The sequence below is a fragment of the Hydra vulgaris genome, chromosome 13 (assembly GCF_038396675.1).
Source record: "Hydra vulgaris chromosome 13, alternate assembly HydraT2T_AEP".
Classification (NCBI taxonomy): domain Eukaryota; kingdom Metazoa; phylum Cnidaria; class Hydrozoa; order Anthoathecata; family Hydridae; genus Hydra; species Hydra vulgaris.
This window is the reverse complement of record NC_088932.1, coordinates 36551345-36569616: the sequence shown is the minus strand read 5'-3', so window position 1 is coordinate 36569616 and position 18272 is coordinate 36551345. Positions and strand designations below refer to the sequence as shown.

At 30.4% G+C, this 18272-nt stretch overlaps 1 protein-coding gene across 1 annotated transcript in view; it reads left to right on the top strand.

Annotated features, from left to right (window-relative positions):
• Window positions 1-16930, top strand: part of LOC100211228 (DNA polymerase subunit gamma-1) — an 80017-nt gene extending 63087 nt beyond the window's left edge. Inside the window, exons 18-20 of the mRNA XM_065816693.1 lie at window positions 11891-12007; window positions 12135-12252; window positions 16781-16930. Of these exons, the coding sequence (XP_065672765.1) occupies window positions 11891-12007; window positions 12135-12252; window positions 16781-16851 (306 nt within the window). The 3' untranslated portion in view covers window positions 16852-16930. The remainder of the gene's footprint in view (window positions 1-11890; window positions 12008-12134; window positions 12253-16780) is intronic.
• The last annotated feature ends 1342 nt before the right edge of the window (window positions 16931-18272 follow it).

Sequence of the window (18272 nt, the reverse complement as noted above, 5' to 3'; positions counted from 1 at the left end):
ATCCATCATTCAACATCCTAAACTGGAAACATTGTATTATAAACACATCTGCGCCAGCCTAGTAGATAAAGTAGGGGTGTGAGGCTGGTCAACAGACAGAATCTGTTTACCCCTTAAGTCTTTGCTTAGGAAGCCTTTTATAAGACAGTAGCCAGATGTATTTTACATCTGCCCAAGATGAGTATTTTTATCAAGACACCATCTCTTGTCTTTACTCAACCAAGAGCCCCAAGTCGGGGGGTGTTTTAGTTTGGAGTTTGTTTCTCCTAGCCTTTGCATAAAAAATAGTATCCTACAAGGCAGCAGGACATGAATCAGGTTGAACTGGGTTAAGTGTTACCAGTAGCAGAATAACCTGACCTGACTAGATGACCAACCTGACCTGGCCATATTGAGAAGCGGTTATTCAAAATTTTATAACAAATGAATCAGGTTATGTACATTGTATGTTGTGAATGTTGGACCATAATAATCCACAGCCTCAATAATCCAGCCATTCAAACCAATTCAACAGTATCAACATAACCAATTTATTGATGCTGTTAATTCAGTTTTTATCTATGTTTATTTATTGTTGACATTTGTTCATTTCCTCCACTGACATAAATTTCAGTTTCTTATGAGTAAGTTGAAGCATCAATAAATATAAATCCCGTTTGCCATAAATCTAGCTTCATAACAAGCTGGGGATAGATGAAGGTAGAAATTCGGTACTTCATTACCCAAATAGAAAGAACCTAGTTTACATAATCTTATTCACTCTGTTCTTATTTTGGAAAAGATTTTCAGGGTCTTGTGCTTCTTGTGCAATCTGATGCATGTAAGAATTTTTTTTTAAAAAGTTGAAATTAAATCTGTCTAATCAGTTAATATCTACATTGCATACCTGAAAGACCAATTTTTTTAAAAATCTGAAAACAGTTATTTTTTTGGTTCCTTAGTCTTTTCTGTTTATATATATATATATATATATATATATATATATATATATATATATATATATATATATATATATATATATATATATATATATACACACACACAGTGAGAACAGAATTTAATCGTACAAAGTAATTTTTCAATAAAAATAACATCTTTGAATAAAATACTGTATCAAGCAATAATTATAAAGAACTTTTTTTTTCTCCAATTATCTATTTAGTAGAAAACCTTCAAAAAAATTGTTAAATTTGTTTTTATGCTTTTGAATTACCTGGTTAAGAATTTGAAACAAAAAGAAGGGGATAAAAACACTTGCACATAAAATTAACCATGAGCGAGACTAGGTTTTTTCAAACCGAGACGAGAAGTTAGTACTTCTCGTGAGAACGAGACAAGACCAGAAATTTAACAATTTTTGAAAACAAATTTATTAAAATCCAAGTAAAAAAAAAAATAATGCAAACATGGTTTTGACAAATAGACACAAATGACAATTCTCAAATGTAAACAACTTTTTCAAATATTAATTCAGAATTTTTTTGTCAAACTTTTCCAACGAGACAATGTTTTCTCTGATTAAGATGATTTGTTCTACTTTTTCTGGGTGTAAGTTGTGTCTGGATGATCGGACGACATTTCCACCTGAGCTAAAAACTCTCTCTGATTTAGTTGAATTTGCTGGAATAGGTAAAATTTGTCTAGCTAATGAAGAGAGTTCTGGCAATGTATTTGAATGCAATTTTCACCAATCAAGAATCGGAAAGTCTTTTTTGGCATCAGGAAGATATTCATACTGGCACATTTCGCTCAAAATAGGATTCGGTTCAGATGTTGGCTCTTGTGTTTCAAGTCTGATGTTTAACTTGCGCTTCAGGTTTGAATTAGGGGACAAATCTGCTGAAAGGACTCTGGCAACAGGTCCTTTCAGCAGATTTGTCAGAAGCCATGCAATCCAGTTCACTATTCCATCTTGTGTCAACAGATTGGCGTAACTGTCTAAAATTGATTCCTTGAGCGTCTGATTCTGATTCAAGCAACTCAGCTGCAACTGTTGACTGGTGAGTTAAAGAAGCCAAATCTTTGTATGTTTGCAATGCATCATCCATTCCAGCAGTCATTCCAAACGAGTCTCAAACTGCACATTGCAAAATATGATTGTTGCACAAGTATTGGTCAAGGCGCTTTGACAATTTGACTGCAAGTTTCATGTTTCTTGCCTGGTTGTTCACGCAGTACATTGGCAAATCAGCAGGCAAATTTAGTTCTTCTAAGAAAGAATCCAGCTTTCCTTCAATTAAGATACCTGTGTGTCTGCCTGGGAACTGTTGGACATGGGGTGTCCAGTAATGTAGTCTCCAATTTTCGTCAATAGCATGAAAAGTCCAAGAGATGTAGCTGTCCTGAGCTCTAGAAGTCCAACGGTCAGAAGTAAATGCAGCACTTTTTAGATTTGGCGTAATATCCGTTATTATGCTCTTCATTCCAGCTTGAACTTCTCTTGACTGAATTGAAAGCTTTCTTGAATATGTTGTTCTGTGATGAAGGCTCAGTTTAGGGTTTGCAATGTCAAACAATTTCTTGAAACCACTTCCTTCGACTGCTGAAAAAGATGCCAGATCAGTGCAAAAGTAATCCTGCATTGCCTAGTCAAACTGTTTTTGAATGGAATTGTCTTTGTCATATTTGGACTTTGTTTCAAGCATTTCGACCATGGTTCGTTGTTTTTTCTTAGGAGGAGAAAGAAGAGAGTCGTCAGTTTTTTCAGAATACTCAACGTAATCTTGGCTGTGTTTTTTTTCGAGGTGACGATGAAGTCCGCTTGTGTTTCCATCTTTTGTTTTCAAAGACTTTTTGCAGGCCTTGCATTCAGCACCGCCACTTGTTTTTTGAAAATATCTCCAGATTTTGTTTTTTCTTGTTGACATTTTTGATCGTTGAAATGAGGCAAGAATAATTCTTTTCAATATGATCAATATGTGTCAAGTTGAATTCCACTGGTAAACTAATGAAATTAAGTCGAAAGTGCACCATTTTATACAAAAAGTTTTTGTATTTAAAATCTAATTGAAAATATTTAAAATCTAATTAAAATTTTTTAATTAGATTTTTTTTAAAAATCTAATTAAAAAATCTAGTTAAAAGTCTAATTAAAAATTTAATTTGTTTTTGTCAAAAACAAATTAAATTTTTAATTAGATTTATTAAAATCACGAAGTCAAAATATTAATTAATTAAAAAAACAAATTATTAAGCATTTTGTAAATTATAATAATTTTTACTTTGGAAAATAATATAATATTTAAGTCTTGTTCTACTTCTCACGAGAAGTCCCATTTCTCACGAGAACGAGACGAGATCTCGCTCATGGTTACATAAAATAATTGTACAAGAAAAACTTTTTAGGTTAAAGCTAAGAAAAAATAGCAGTTTATTAAAATAACTGAGAAACAGTTTTGAGTTTTTGTATTTTATTAATATACTTTAATATTTAGTTAGTCCTCCTTATGCTTTAATTACATCTAACAAGCGTTTCGACATTGATTCTACCAGACATTTTAATTGATTATCGTTATATTAGACAATGATTTAACAACAGCTTTCTTTAAATCTTCTTTTTTCGTAAATGCTCTATTACCTATTTTTTTTATCTAATAAAGTCCATAAATGCTCTATTGGATTCAAATCTGGGCTCTGTGAAAGCTATTCTAAAACATTTATGCTATTTTCATTAAAAAAAGTTTTAGTTTTTTTAGCAGTATGTTTTGGATCATTGTCTTGTTGAAACAAAAAACTGTTTCTCAATGTAAGACTTTTAGCAGAAGATTTTAAATTTCGTTTCAATATATTGTTGTACAAATCAGCATTCATAGTTTCATCATTAAATTCAAGTTTGCCAACACCATTCCATGCCATACAACCCCATAACATTACCTTTCCACCACCATGTTTAATTGTTCCTTTTGTGCAACTCAAATTAAATGCTTCACCCCCTTTTCGCCAAACTCTCTGTGCACCATCAGATTTTTTAAAATTAAAATTGGATTCATCAAACCAAAGTACTTTTTTCCAAAATGCTGGCATTAAATAATACTTTTTTGCAAAATTCATTCTTCTCTTCATATGATTTTTTGTTAAAAACGGTTTTTTCCGAGCTATACATCCACTAAACCCTGCTTTATGAATGCGATTTCTAATTGATGTTAGTGAAATTGTGTTTCCTGTTAAATTTTTTAAATGATTTGCTATAGGGGAGACCGGGGCTAGTTGGCTCGATTTTTACTCTATGAGCTCTGTAGCCATAACAGTACATTTTTTAAAAAATATTTAAGTGTATTCTTAAAGAGTATGGATTAGGGTATCTTATAAAATTTGCATTAATTTACAAAAAAATTCTTGGGGCCTTTCCAGACCCTCAAAAAAAAAAAAAAATTTGCGCCAACTTACCCCACCACGGGGTAAGTTGGCGCAAACTATAAAAATGATTATTAATGCACTATTAAGTGCAAAATTAATAGAAATTTTTTTTAAATTAATTTTTGCAACAATTTTATCCCAAAATTTAATATTACTTTTAGCTGGTACCAAATATTAGTCCGTATAAAAGCCAAACAGTAACCCACCTTTTATCTGTGGAAAAAAAAATAAAAAAATTTTTTTTTAATTTTTTTTGTAAGAATATATATTTTTAATATTGTTAAAAAAAATAAATAAATAAAAAATAATTTTATAAAAATAAATATTTTTTTCCATAGTAAATGCTATAAGCCAACTTACCCCGTGAAAAATTTGTCAACTTACCCCGAAAGCTTTTTTTTTAATTAACAGTCTATAATGATCCTGAAAAACGGCAGCTTTGAAAAAAAAGTCTGACTGAATATAGTAAACCAATTGTGACTGGAACTTTTACAATATTTTTTTTTCATACGACTAAATATTTTCTTTGTAAAGTAAAAAGGAAGCGATGTTCTTAAAGTTACGTTTTTGTCCAAAAAACGCATAAATCTCAATATCTCCCATGCGCATGCGCGAATCCTGACAATACTACAGTGAATGATGAAATGGTCAATAAGGAAGTTTCTGAGTAATTTTTGTCACTTTCTGATGAAAGGCTCTAAAGATAATTGCAGTTCGTCAACTTACCCCTGCGGCCAACTAGCCCCGGTCTCCCCTACTTTTTGCACTTTCAAACCGATTTTTTTAATCATTCTTAAAACTTCTCTATCATCTTGTGAGGTTGTCTTCAGCTTTCTTCCTCGTCCAGTACGAATTTCAAACGTTTCATATTTTTTGTATTAATTCACAATGGCTCCAACTGTTGTAAATGGAATACTTGTAAGTTCTTCAACTTTTCTATAAGTATTTCCTTGTTTAGCCAAGTCTAAAACAAGTTTTCGTTGAGTATTATTTAAATATTTACGATCTCCCACAGGTTCTCGATAGGGTTGAGATCCGGAGATTGAGGCGGCCAATCCATCACCGATAGGTGGTTGTCTTGAAACCACTGCTTGACTACTTTTGCTGTGTGTTTCGGATCGTTGTCTTGCTGAAAAACCCATTTTATTGGCATATTCCATTTGCATGAGGTAACATAACATCTTTCAGGATATTTTTATACATGAAACGGTCCATTATTCCATCGTTTTGATGTATTGGACCTAGACCGTTAGCAGAAAAACATCCCCAAACCATTACATTGCCTCCATCATGCTTCACGGTCTTATGGCAGTAACGTAAATCGAGGCGTTTTCCGGCCGGTTGACGTACATGGCAAATGCTATCGCTCCCAATGATGTTGAACTTAGATTCATCACTGAACAGGACAGTTCGCCATTTCTGCACATTCCAGTCAATATGAGATGTAGCAAACAGGAGTCTTTTCTTTTGGTTTTTTAGTGAAATCAGCGGTTTCTTTGCAGGGCGTCGAGAAAACAATCCGGCTTCAACAGCACGTCGTCTGATTGTTCGGTCCAATACAGGCAGCTCTAATTGCTTTTGTATCTCAACTGATGATATCCAGGGATCCTTCTTGACGGATCTGACAATCATAGAATCCTCTCTAGAAGTGGTGGAACGCGGTCTTCCACCTTTGTTATCTGCTGCCAACTTCCCCGTTGAACGATATTTGGAACATAGTCTTGATACGGTCCATTTTTTCACGCAATATTTATCACTAATACTTTTTTGTGACATTCCACTTACGTAATCGCCAATAATTTTCTTTCTTAGTTCCAATCCAAGACTGTCGGCAGCCATTTTTGCACTTGAAGTCATAAAAATAATAAAAATAAATTATCACGCTTCTCAAGGCTTACCGTGTTTCATTTACCTTGTGATGATACAATAATGCTCTGTGGAACACAACGTCTTGGTTGGATGTGGACTGTATTGATGTAATGAAACACTTGTTGTATTTCACTTCTTATATTGATGTTCTTCGATGAAACACTTTAATAAAACTCACTTCGATAAACTGTCTTGATAATACTGACTGATTGACTTCCATATACTGACTGAATTACATGTTGATTTACATGTCTCTTATATAGTAAAATGAACCTGTGTGAACCTGTTCTGGAAGATTCTAGATGCTTCTTTTCGATGCTTCTGGAAGCTTCTGGATGCGTCTGAATGTTTCTGGATACTTCTGGATGCTACTGGATGCTTCCAGATGCTTCTTCTGGAAACTTCTGGAAGCTTCTGCATGCTTCTGGAAACTTCTGGAAACTTCTAGATACTTCCTTTAATTATTAAAAAACTTCCGTGATGTTGACACGGACCAGACTTAAGAAAATGAAACAAGCCAAAAAAGTTGCACTTGTTTTGTCCGCTGCAAAATGGCACTTGTCAACGAAATTCTGCCTGTGTGCTATCACCTGTCAGTTGATTGCTCATGTCATGGCATACTATGACTCCAGACTCCTGAACTGTTTGCTGTGGTAGTATAGTTTGTTTTATTTTTTTAGACATGTAAAATTAGGAACACTTAGCATTGTTCGATGTTGGTTGCAAATGTTTTGTCCAATACTGTATATATATATATATATATATATATATATATATATATATATATATATATATATATATATATATATATATATATATATATATACACACACATAAATAATGGGTCTCTTCTGTTGTTATATTATCCCATGCCCTCATTAAAGATTCTTTCATGTTGTCTTTGCGTCTAAATGCTTATTTACCAATTTTTCTGTCCAAAAAACACCAATTTTCTATTGGATTCAATTCCAGACTTTCAGATGGCCATTCCAAAAAAATTCATGACATTTATGTCATGAATTTAAACAATTTTCATATTTAAATCAGCTAATCAAAATTAAAAAATGACAATTAAAGAAAGACAAAAAAAATTAATATGCTATTATGAAAAAGTATCATAAGCAACATATCTCGGTCATTGATATGATATCTTGTGTGGAGGGACGTTTCGCAACTGTTTCTCTCCCTCTTTGCAAGATTTTATTAAGCAAACTTAAAAACTTGTTTTTTAAAACATGTTATTTATGTCAATGTGTACCTTCGTATTCTTAGCGGTATGTTTTGGATTGTTATCCTGCTGGAGTATGAAATCGCTTCCCATTCTCAATTTTTAAGTATATAGTTGCAAATTAGCTTTGAGAATTTCACAATACATTAAAGCATCCATTTTGTCATCAATGAATGTAAATTTCCCCACTTCTTTTCAACTCATTCTACCCCAAACCATCACATTTTCTCCTTCATGCATTAACTACCTCGCAAACAACTCAATTTATTAGCTTCTCCTTTCTTTTGCCACACTTTTTGGACTCCATCCGATGAGATAAGTTAGCATTTTGACTCATCTGACCACAAAATTTTTTTCCATTATGATATCAGCATTTTTAAGTACTTCGATGTAAATTCCAATAGACGTTTCATTTGTTTAGAAGTTAAAAAAGGTTTATTTCAAACCACTCTACCTCAATATCCTTGTTCTCTTATACAATTTCTGATTGTTGAGGAGTAACTGTGATTTTATGATCTTCTTGAATTTTTAAAACTAATTGAGCTGCCAAAACAAATCTATTTTTCTTCACGTTAATGATGACATTAATGATATTTCGATCAATTGCACTAGTGGTCTTGCGTTTTCGTCTTCTATCAGCCCCACTAGCAACAGTTCCAATCAGATTATGCTTCTTAACAATTGAGAATATGAAGTTATGTTTTGATACAAATAACATCAGTGTTTTGGAATGGCCATCTCAAAGTCTGGACTTGAATCCAATAAAAAATTGGTGGTACTTTTTGGACAGAAAAATTGGTAAACAAGCATTTAGATGCAAAGACAACTTGAAAAAAGCTATAATGAGGGCATGGGATTATATAACAATAGAAGAGACCCAAAGTTTTATCAACTCAATGCCAAATCATTTAGATGAGGCCATTAAGGCTAAAGGAGGGTTAGGGTCCAAAAATGACAGTTTTTTTTATATCAAATCAAGCAAACATCAAAACAAACAAATCAGATTTTAAAAACAATCAAAATGATACTGTGAAATATTATAAAACTGATAAAAGACAAATGAAAGCATAATGAGTGATAATGAGGGTCCAGCATTGACCCTTTAAGTGAAATTCCTGTTAAAAGTTAAAAGTTTTACAGATCATGAATCTGCATGCGTAATGATAAACTTAATTTTTCAAACTACAATTTTTAAGATTTTTAATGAACAAAATCATGTTTTAAAATTTTTTGTTTCTAATATGCTAACAATCAATTCAAATACAATTTTGGATGAATGATTAAAATCATATCTATTTTTTGTGTGTTTAAAACCTGTTGCTTAAAATTATTTTTAAATTTTTAAATAAATACATTAAATTAATTTTTTTTCAAAAAATATTTTTTGTTTTTAATCTAGATTCTATTTTACATGAAGATTCTGCTCTCTATCCATTATCTGCTCTCTCTCCATTGCAATTAAAGGAGCATTAACTTTTTTTGAATGGTTTCATTAAGGCTTTTTTTTAAATATAAAATCTTTAATTTCAAATCTTTGAAAGGAGAATACAAAAACCAGAATAGATATTATTTGGCTAAATATTTTCAAAACAAACTGAATAATGGTGAAAATCTAATTAAAATTCACTGAAACAGTTGTTCAGAAAATTTCACTTTTGTGTGGTAAGGATAAGAGTAGCTTTTAATATAGGGTTTTAATATATATAATCTTCTTAATGATGGTGAAGAAATAGCAGATAAGAGAAGGCTAAGCATGCTGCCTGTAAGAGACTTGCTTGAAATGTGGCTGTGCTTTATAGTGGGATAAGATGATTGTTGGTACAAACTCTTCTGGGTTAGATGCAAAGGAATTTCAGGTATTTTTAATAGCAGAAAAAAATAATAAATAATGCAATTAAGAGAAGACCGTGAATGAGATATTGCTGGTGTTATGTTTTGATATTCAAGGGTCAGTTTTTATTATGATTCTAATATATGAACCTCAACAGGTAGGACTTAAAAAAAAATAATAATAATTTTACATCGTGCTTGATAATTCTTATTGATAAATGAATTAATGATTAATATAAACATAAATGAGCGTATTGGTGCACCCACAGATGGTTTTAAAGGTGTACATATAAATACTGATAGACTGATACTATAGGATTTACATTCTGTATAAATGCTATAGGATTTACAGTCTGTACAACATGATTTACAAAAAAAAATCAATGGAAGGTAACTTTTGAGTCAGGTGACTTTTATGCACAAGTTTGCTTTGTCTTTTATCTTTTTTCTTATGTTACTTGCCTATTTTTTATTACATTTTTTTCAATTATGTTACTTGCCTATTTTTTGTTATATATTTTTCAATTATGTTACTTGCCTATTTTTTATAATATATTTTTTAATTATGTTAATTGCCTTTTTTTATCATTGCAAGATAAAAGCAGGCAAATAAAATAAATGATCTTTGTAAATAGGTGCAAAATTCATAACATTGAAAAAGGTGAAGTAACCATTTTTAAAAAGGTGAAGTAGATATCTATTTTAAGAAGAAAATTCAAGCAAGAGCAGAAATCAGATCAGAAAGGAATGTTGAAATTAAATGGAAAAACAAAATTAAAAACAAAATAAAGCTCTCAGAGACAAAAGAAATCATGGTGATGAAATGCAGAAGTGGATAAAATTGTAGAAGAAAAGAAGAAATTTTATAAAATTTGAGGAAAATCTGAGAATATAGAAGAGAGGCTCATGCATTGCTTGCGCCAGACATGTATTAGCAGATGTTATTTGATGAAATGCTAGATTTAGAGATCAAAAGGCTTGATTGAAAAAAGTTACAGGTTAGGTTTGGGGTGTTAGAGTGTAAGGGTTAAGGTGATTAGGTATCAGCATGTAAAGAGAAAGCAGTTTCATAAAGTTATAAGTACGAAAACTTGAAGAGAGTGCATTACAGATGAGATAGTAAAGCTATTGTTAAGGAAATTAGATGCTCAAAATGAGAATATTGAAGAAAGCATTATGTGAAATGTCCAAGCGTTTGTACAAGCACAGAAACAAGAACTCTAATACGATGATATGTGCAACATTTGTAAAGAAATTGTTTAATTTTTCAAAGATAAAATGTTGCACCAGTTATTATATTTCATTAACTAATAAACAGTTAGAAGATAAATTAAATTTTTGACATTTATTATTATTTAAAATTTTGCAAAGATTTTTTGCATTTTATGATAATAAATAGTTTATTGAAATAAGGAGAAATGCAAAGTTGAGGTAAATGATTAGAAACAAAAGTTGTTGAGTTTTCGGAAATTGTTTCATAAAAAAATTAATTTAAAAAAATGTTGTCAATTATTGTAGCAGAGTGGTCTGCAATTTTTGTTGCAGACCAGATGGGTCTGCAACAATTAGATCTATTAATCATGAAATGTTGCAGACCAGACAGGTCTGTAACAGTTAGATCTACTAATCAAGAAATTATGTCTTTGTTTATAGATTATTATTTTTTTTTTAATGTATAATTAAGCACCAATAGAAAAACTTACTTTATACAAAAACAAATTAAACAAAAATTACTTTTTGAAGAAAGTTGTATAAACAAAAGTATACCTTAAGCTAAATTATTCTTATAATTGAAACAATGGTTTATATCATTGGCATATTGGAAAGTAAAAGCTTGCAAAGTTTCGATACTATACCATTGGCATATTGGAAGTCGATTCGAGATTATACCATTGGCATATTGGCATCGATTATACCATTGGCATATTGGAAAGTAAAAGCTTGCAAAGTTTCGAGAAAAATTACTTTAAAAGTTATTTATTATATTATTTTAAAAGTTATATTACTTTATTCAGTTATTTTCAATTTAACTAACACTCAAAAGCTTGAATCATTTGAGAGTAGAACCTATATCATCATCAATCGATGCTGTTTAAAGGAAGAGACACTAGTACAAATTCACTCTTTTTAATGATAAAGAAAAGGTTTTGCACTCTTGTTTACGAGTATTTAACTGAAAATTAATTTAACTATATTTAAAAAAATATAACTTTATTTTTACTTTTTCAAAATGGTTTTTGACTATTGATCTTAATTTACAAAATTTTCAATATATTATTTTTTGTATATTTTTAACTGGATGTTAAGAAAAAGTAGTTTTACACTTTTTTGCACTGATAAACTTATCTTGTTTAAAAAATGATCTTACTGATATTTATCTTGTATAAACTTTATATCGATTATAATAATAGTAATAATAATAGGGTGACCTTCTCAACTGTAGCCTTTTTGATGTTATGTTTAAAAAAAAACTTCTTTCCTTTTCTTTTTTTTTAATTACTTTTTTTTTTTTTTTTTTTAAGCAATTAATTTTTCTTAACTTTTTTTTTTTGTTTTTTTTCAGCTTGTCCTACTGATGTATTTTTTTCATATTTTTTTTATATTTAGGTTCGTTATATTGTACATGAGAAAGATAAGTATCGGGCTGCACTTGCACTCCAAATATCTAACTTGCTCACCAGAGCATTGTTTGCTTATAAATTGCAACTTAATGATTTACCACAGGTTTATTGTTTGCTTTTCTTATAACTATTTATTAACCAAAAAGTTAATAAAAAAACTTTTCGTTTTTTTTTTTTTTTTTGCTCTGTTTTTTTATGATGCTCAATAATTTGATTACTTATGTTATTAGTCTGTTGCATTCTTCAGCAGTGTGGAAATCGATAAAGTTCTTCGTAAGGAAGTTGATAATGATTGTGTGACACCTTCTAACCCTCATGGTTTGCTCAAAGGCTATGGAATAACACCTGGTAATAATTTTATAAAATAATTGTATTACATATGATGTTTAAACTCTAAAAAAATTTATGACATTTTAGAACTGTGATTTTACATACATAGTTCATTAGACAACTCGGTGTAGATGATTCATATTATCTTTGTTTAAATTTTTTTATTTATTTTTTTTATTTTTTTGAGTCTAAAATAGATCCTTTTAAAGATCTATCTTAGATCATGATTATGACATCTACTTAAATGATTGTTATATGAACGTGGCTTATTATGGGTATAAATTTGCATGACTGTTTGTTTGTATCATTGTGATGAAATTGTGCAAAACTCTCCAAAATTATCGATTAGAAGGATTTTCTTCAACCTTACATCAATGATGAGGGTTGAAATGAAAAAACATTTTTCGAGCCAAAATTACTTTGGATTTGTTTGCTGTTACTGTTTGGATTGCGCTCTTGATGTATTCTTTGTGTATTGTTACTGTTTCGATTGCATTCTTGATAATAAGGAATCTCCCAGTATTTCATTGCTCCATCGGGCTAAGCAGTCAATGAAAATGTATATATTTCAAAATGTATTGTCAGATTAGTGAAATTCATTGAAAAATATCATCAAAATGACAATATTGTTTTCTCTCCTGATCTTTCTTTCTCACATTATTCATGTAAAGTAATTTTACAATCTAAAATCCAAAAATATCGAGTTTGTATCAAAGGTGTATCACGGTTTGTAGATTTGGGGTCCTAATATCAATGAAATACCCAATGAAAATCCTATTAGGTAAATGTGTATACTAATTGTAGCACAATATGAGTAATTTCAAAATCCTGCATTAAAATCCAGCGGACTTATTTGACATCTAAGTTTTTATCCAAAAGTGTTCCTTTCATATACGCTATGGATAGCTTTTAAGACCAAAATATTTGTTTTCGTGAAATTTTTATTAAACATGATGTCTAATTCTGTAAAAATAGGGACTTTTTATTTTTATTCATTTATTTTTTACAAGACTTCACTTACGAGATTAATAACAATTTTCTTTCTGATAATTGATTAGAATATTCTTCAAGAAAAGACACATGGGAAAGCAAATGTTTCAAACTTTTTTTTCTGAAATAAATTATGTAAAAAATCTTTCTTGTGCTGAGTTAAGATTTTCTTGCTATTATACTCAATTACACATTTCAGGAAATGCTTGGCATAATCAGGGTGGGAAGAATCTGGTTTGTACCTATCCCAATGAACCTTGAAGTTCGAGTGCAAGGCTTCTGTTGTCTGCTCACTGAAGAGTGCCAATCCCATTTTTTTTGTCTTGATGAAAGTCATGCAGTGTTTTTCCATGTGCCTCAGCACATGGAAAAACACTGCATGACTTTCATCAAGACGAAAAAAAAACTCTGCATGCGCTTTAGGGGTAACTGAAATCGGAAGTTTAATGTAGCTTTGTTGGAATTGAGCAATCTTGGATTTGTAGTCAGGGTCCAAATTCTGGCCAAAGCAAGAAGTCACAACATCCTTGAATAGCTTAAGTGTTTGAATGAAGCCATGAGCTTGAGCAAAATTTTCCTTTTCTGAAAGTTTGCTTTCACCTCTCAAGAGCTTCATGCAGTCATTCCCATTGAAATGACGACCATGGAAAGGCTAGATGAGAATGTGAAGTGATGAGAGCCATTCTTTGGCTTTGGACCAAAGATCACAAAGAGTTTTGATCAAGTGATTTACCACACCAAGTAGCAAATGTAGCTCTGTGGGTGGGATAGCCTCAAGGTAGAGCTTGTCATCTGGAAAATCAAGTATTGGCAAGTGAACAACATTTTTGAAGTCCTTTGATTTTCTCAAATCTCCTCCTGCTCTGATGAACTCGGAATGTTGTCTTCTGATCTCACCAAAAGTTCTCAGGCGGCCACAGTTTTGGAGATTTGGTGATGAGGCATCACATTAACAACATGGATGCTTGCTCCTGTGAAACTGTATTCCACATAAAATGTTTGCCAGCTTGAGATTGCAAGAAAAAATGAGAGAATCTTTCTGACATTCTTCTTGAACTTGAATGAGATTCAAAATAGCCTTCACATTATGGTAGCTTTCTAAAGTGTTTTGTGCAAGTGCTATCAGGATTTGTTGCTTTACACTTGTTGCTTTGGTTGAGGGTTGAGACATCAGTTTGATAGTTTTCTGAACTGGGCTGTTTGGTGGCGTTTTATCCTTCTCCAAAACATGTGAATGAAGTTTACTTTCAGAAAGGAGTCTCCTCCATCAATTCCCAACTTCAAAATGGCAGATTCTGTTAATTTTTGAGCTAATTTAAAGGCTTCACTGAGACTTTGGCAATGAACCACCTGACATGATTCCTTATTTTCTGCCGAGTTATGCTGCTGTCAATAAACTGATCATGAAGCTTTTAACCAGCTTGAGCAAACTTTAGAGGGAAACTTGGCTCCACCAAACTTGCAGGACTAATTTAAATCAGGGCTGAGCCAAGTTTTCGCATTCCATTGTTGAACAGTCTAGTATTCTGCTGTATTTGAACCATATTTTCCGTTGTAAGAGGTTCTTTAAATAGTTGCTGAGTTGATGATGGACCTAAACAAAAAAAAATAGAAAGTTCAAAATTAATCAAGTGAATAAACTAGATAAAGATTTGAGAATTTAATTTAGAATAAAATATAATAAGAATTTTTTTTAAGTAAATTAAATTAGAATCAATTAAGAATATTGAAGGAGCATTTTTAATTTACTTTAATTTTGCCTCTCCCTATTTAGCCCTATTAAAATGTTTGATTAACAAGTTCAAACGTTTTTTTAAATTAAATTAACAATATCAAATCAACACAGCATACCTCTTCTCATAGACAACATCTTTCCATTTGGTTGACTAAGCCTGATGGTTCCATTTAAAGAGGCACTTTTAGAAGCTAAAACTGCTGATGCAACTTCCTCTGCTCCTACTGGATCTGCAGCTGCAATTTTCCTTAGATTTTCATGGCGATTTCCTAAAGTGCAGTTGTGAAGAAGCCCACGTCCAATTATTAACAAGCACTTTGTGCAACGTTTTTCAGCACTTTGAGAAGCCTGCTGTGGGAGTTTGGCCTCTAAGTTTTGGAATTTGATGAATGAATGCTTTTTTTTTTTCTTGAGCTTTGCAATTTGGCAGAGTAAACACTCACAGACATTAGAAAAATAAGTTGCAGGTTTGATTAAAATTGTCTCAAAGTGGTAAAGTTTTAGCACAACGGTTGTTTTCCTATCACAAAGCTTTCCAATCTGAGATACAAGTTGCCAAAGGCACTCTCTCATCATTGAAATCGAGATCTTTCTGGATTTGTTGAAGGATTTTTGATTTGTAGTTTTCGGTCAGCTCTTCGTCACCTTTTTTCATGCAAATGACACAAACAGATTTTCTTCATTCTTCATGGGTCTTTGCAAACGTTGGCATCTTCAAACTTAACAAATATATTCACAAAAACCTTGTTTACAATTATCTTTGTTTTGTACAACTGCCTCTTCCGGAAAAAACTTTGGATACGGATACAAGGTTCGAGCTTTCAAAAATGCTTTTGAGTCAACGTAATAAATTAAATTTTGAAAAAAGTTATAAAAATAAGAAAACTAAAATATTTGATGGCAACATTTCTTATTTTATTAATTTTTTTCACAGAGCATGTTTACTGTATGAAGTTAGCACTGACAAAGTCCGAATTTAGATTTAGTTTATAAATACTTAGAGATACAAATTTCCATATGGATGTTAATGAGGGATTTCAAAACACCTCAATATGGACTCCCATAGACATGTACTATTACCAACTAAAAGGATTTTCATAGGATATTTTATTGATATTAGGACCCCAAATTTACAAACCGTGGTATGTATAACCCTAGATGTATTTTTTTTTTTTATATGTATAACCCTGCAAATGTTCCACAATTACGTCAGACTAAAAATTTTTGGAGCTTAAAAAATTGGTGTACAATAAAAACAGACAAGTTAAAAATTTAGATCTGTTTTAAATAATTAAATAAATTTATAAAATAATAATAAATTTATATAATCAAAGAAAATTTAGATAAACTTTAACGGAACGTGTTTTTAATCAAGAAAATTTACATTAAACGTGTACATCGGCTAACTGCCGTAACATTTACTAAAGCGAACACTGTTCGTCGTCATGGCATGAAAAAATAATTTTAATTAATTCCGATTTTTTTACCATACTTTTTAAATTAACAAAAGTGAGCGTACCATCATAAAGTTATATAATTTTAATTTTGTCTAGATATTTATCACATGTTTCTGGCTCAAACAAGCCAGCTGAGTCATTAGGAAAAAAAAGTAACTGCATACAAAATAATAAATACAAAAATTCTAATTTTCGTATTACTATGTTCATTGAATGTGGCTGTATTAGAATATAAGCAAAAAAATAAACTGCTGTTTTTGTTAATAGTTGTAAATTAACTAAAATTGATGATGCAAATTGTAAAATATTAATACAACTCATGAAAACTTTATCTTAAGTTATTTATTTGTTGCTTTTATTTTAGGAGAGTCGTTAGACATTAATGAGTTGTTGCGCAAGACCAACAATGGACATCTTCATAAAATGGAAATATAATCTTGATTATTTTTATAAAGAATATCTATATTCTATTATATGTATATTGCTTCATTTTATTGTATGAGAATTTTTGAAATAATTGCTGAGTTATTTATAAATTTAAAAAAGTAATGAATAAGTACTAAAATCTAAAATAAGAAATTATGTCAAAAATTAGGTGAAAATTATGTTAAAAATTAGGTGAAATTATAAAGAAAAGATATGGAATTTATTATAAAAAGAAGCGCAAACGTTTATGAAGCCGAATAAAATATTATGGCATTTGTAAACACATTTTTAAAGGTTGAAAAACCTACTTTAAGAAATTTATTTAAAAAACTTCATCATATAAAATAATTTTATTTGAAAATTTAAGATTAGCATGGGAATTATAAATCTTAAATTGAGTTAATAAAAAGAAGTAATGATTAATTGCTTTCTAATAAATCAATTCCAAAAAAGAAAAATATCTTGCGAGAATCTCCGTTAACAGTTTTTTTTTTTTTTTTTTTTTTACAAAAGCATATTATAAGATGTGGCCTAAGGTAGATTACCTTTTGACAATAAAGGGATTTATATAATAAATACATATTTTTTGTCTTTTGGTATATTTATGTCGCTAATAATTTTTTTTTTTTTTTTAATATATATATATATACGTGATACTGTAATTTTATTTATTTTTTGTTAGTTCATCTTTTTGCCACAATTAAATTAGGTGGTCTTATGCTTGTCCATTTTTCTACGAGTACGGGAACGGAAAAGAAAAAATAATGACGTGATCATATGTAGATATACAACAAAAAATTCAAAAAATGGGTATTTTGGGACATTTTACGCCTAACCCTCTCCTTTATGGGTACAACCCTTCAAATTGTAATTCCCTTGTTGTTAAGGTATTATGACGTCATTATCAACAATTATTTCACTAGGTTATTCACCTAGTTATTTCCACAAATAAAAATACAATAAACTTGTTTGATGACAAAGTTCTATTGTTTCACTTTCTCCCTGTTTATCTCAGTGGTTTTTTGTCTTATTATTAAACATTTAAACTAACTTTTGTCATATTAAATATTAGTAAACTATATAATATACATTTGTTTGTCTCTTCCTATTTACAGGCGTCAAACCTTTAATAATATTTAACTATTAATTATTGTATAGACTATAAATTTTCATAAATATTATATTTTCTATAAATAAATATATAACTTTCGCTGATGTTTTTATTGACAACTATAAATAGACGCGATATTTTGTATCTTCTGTGTTCCGCAGTTTATTAATAAAAATTTTTATTTTTTTATTTCGTTGTTTAAGATTATAATAAATATATATCTATTTACAAAAACAAAAAACCATGTTTTGAATTATCAAAACTTTAAATAATTGTTATTTACATTGTTTTTTAGTTAGTAATCCAAATATACTTCAGC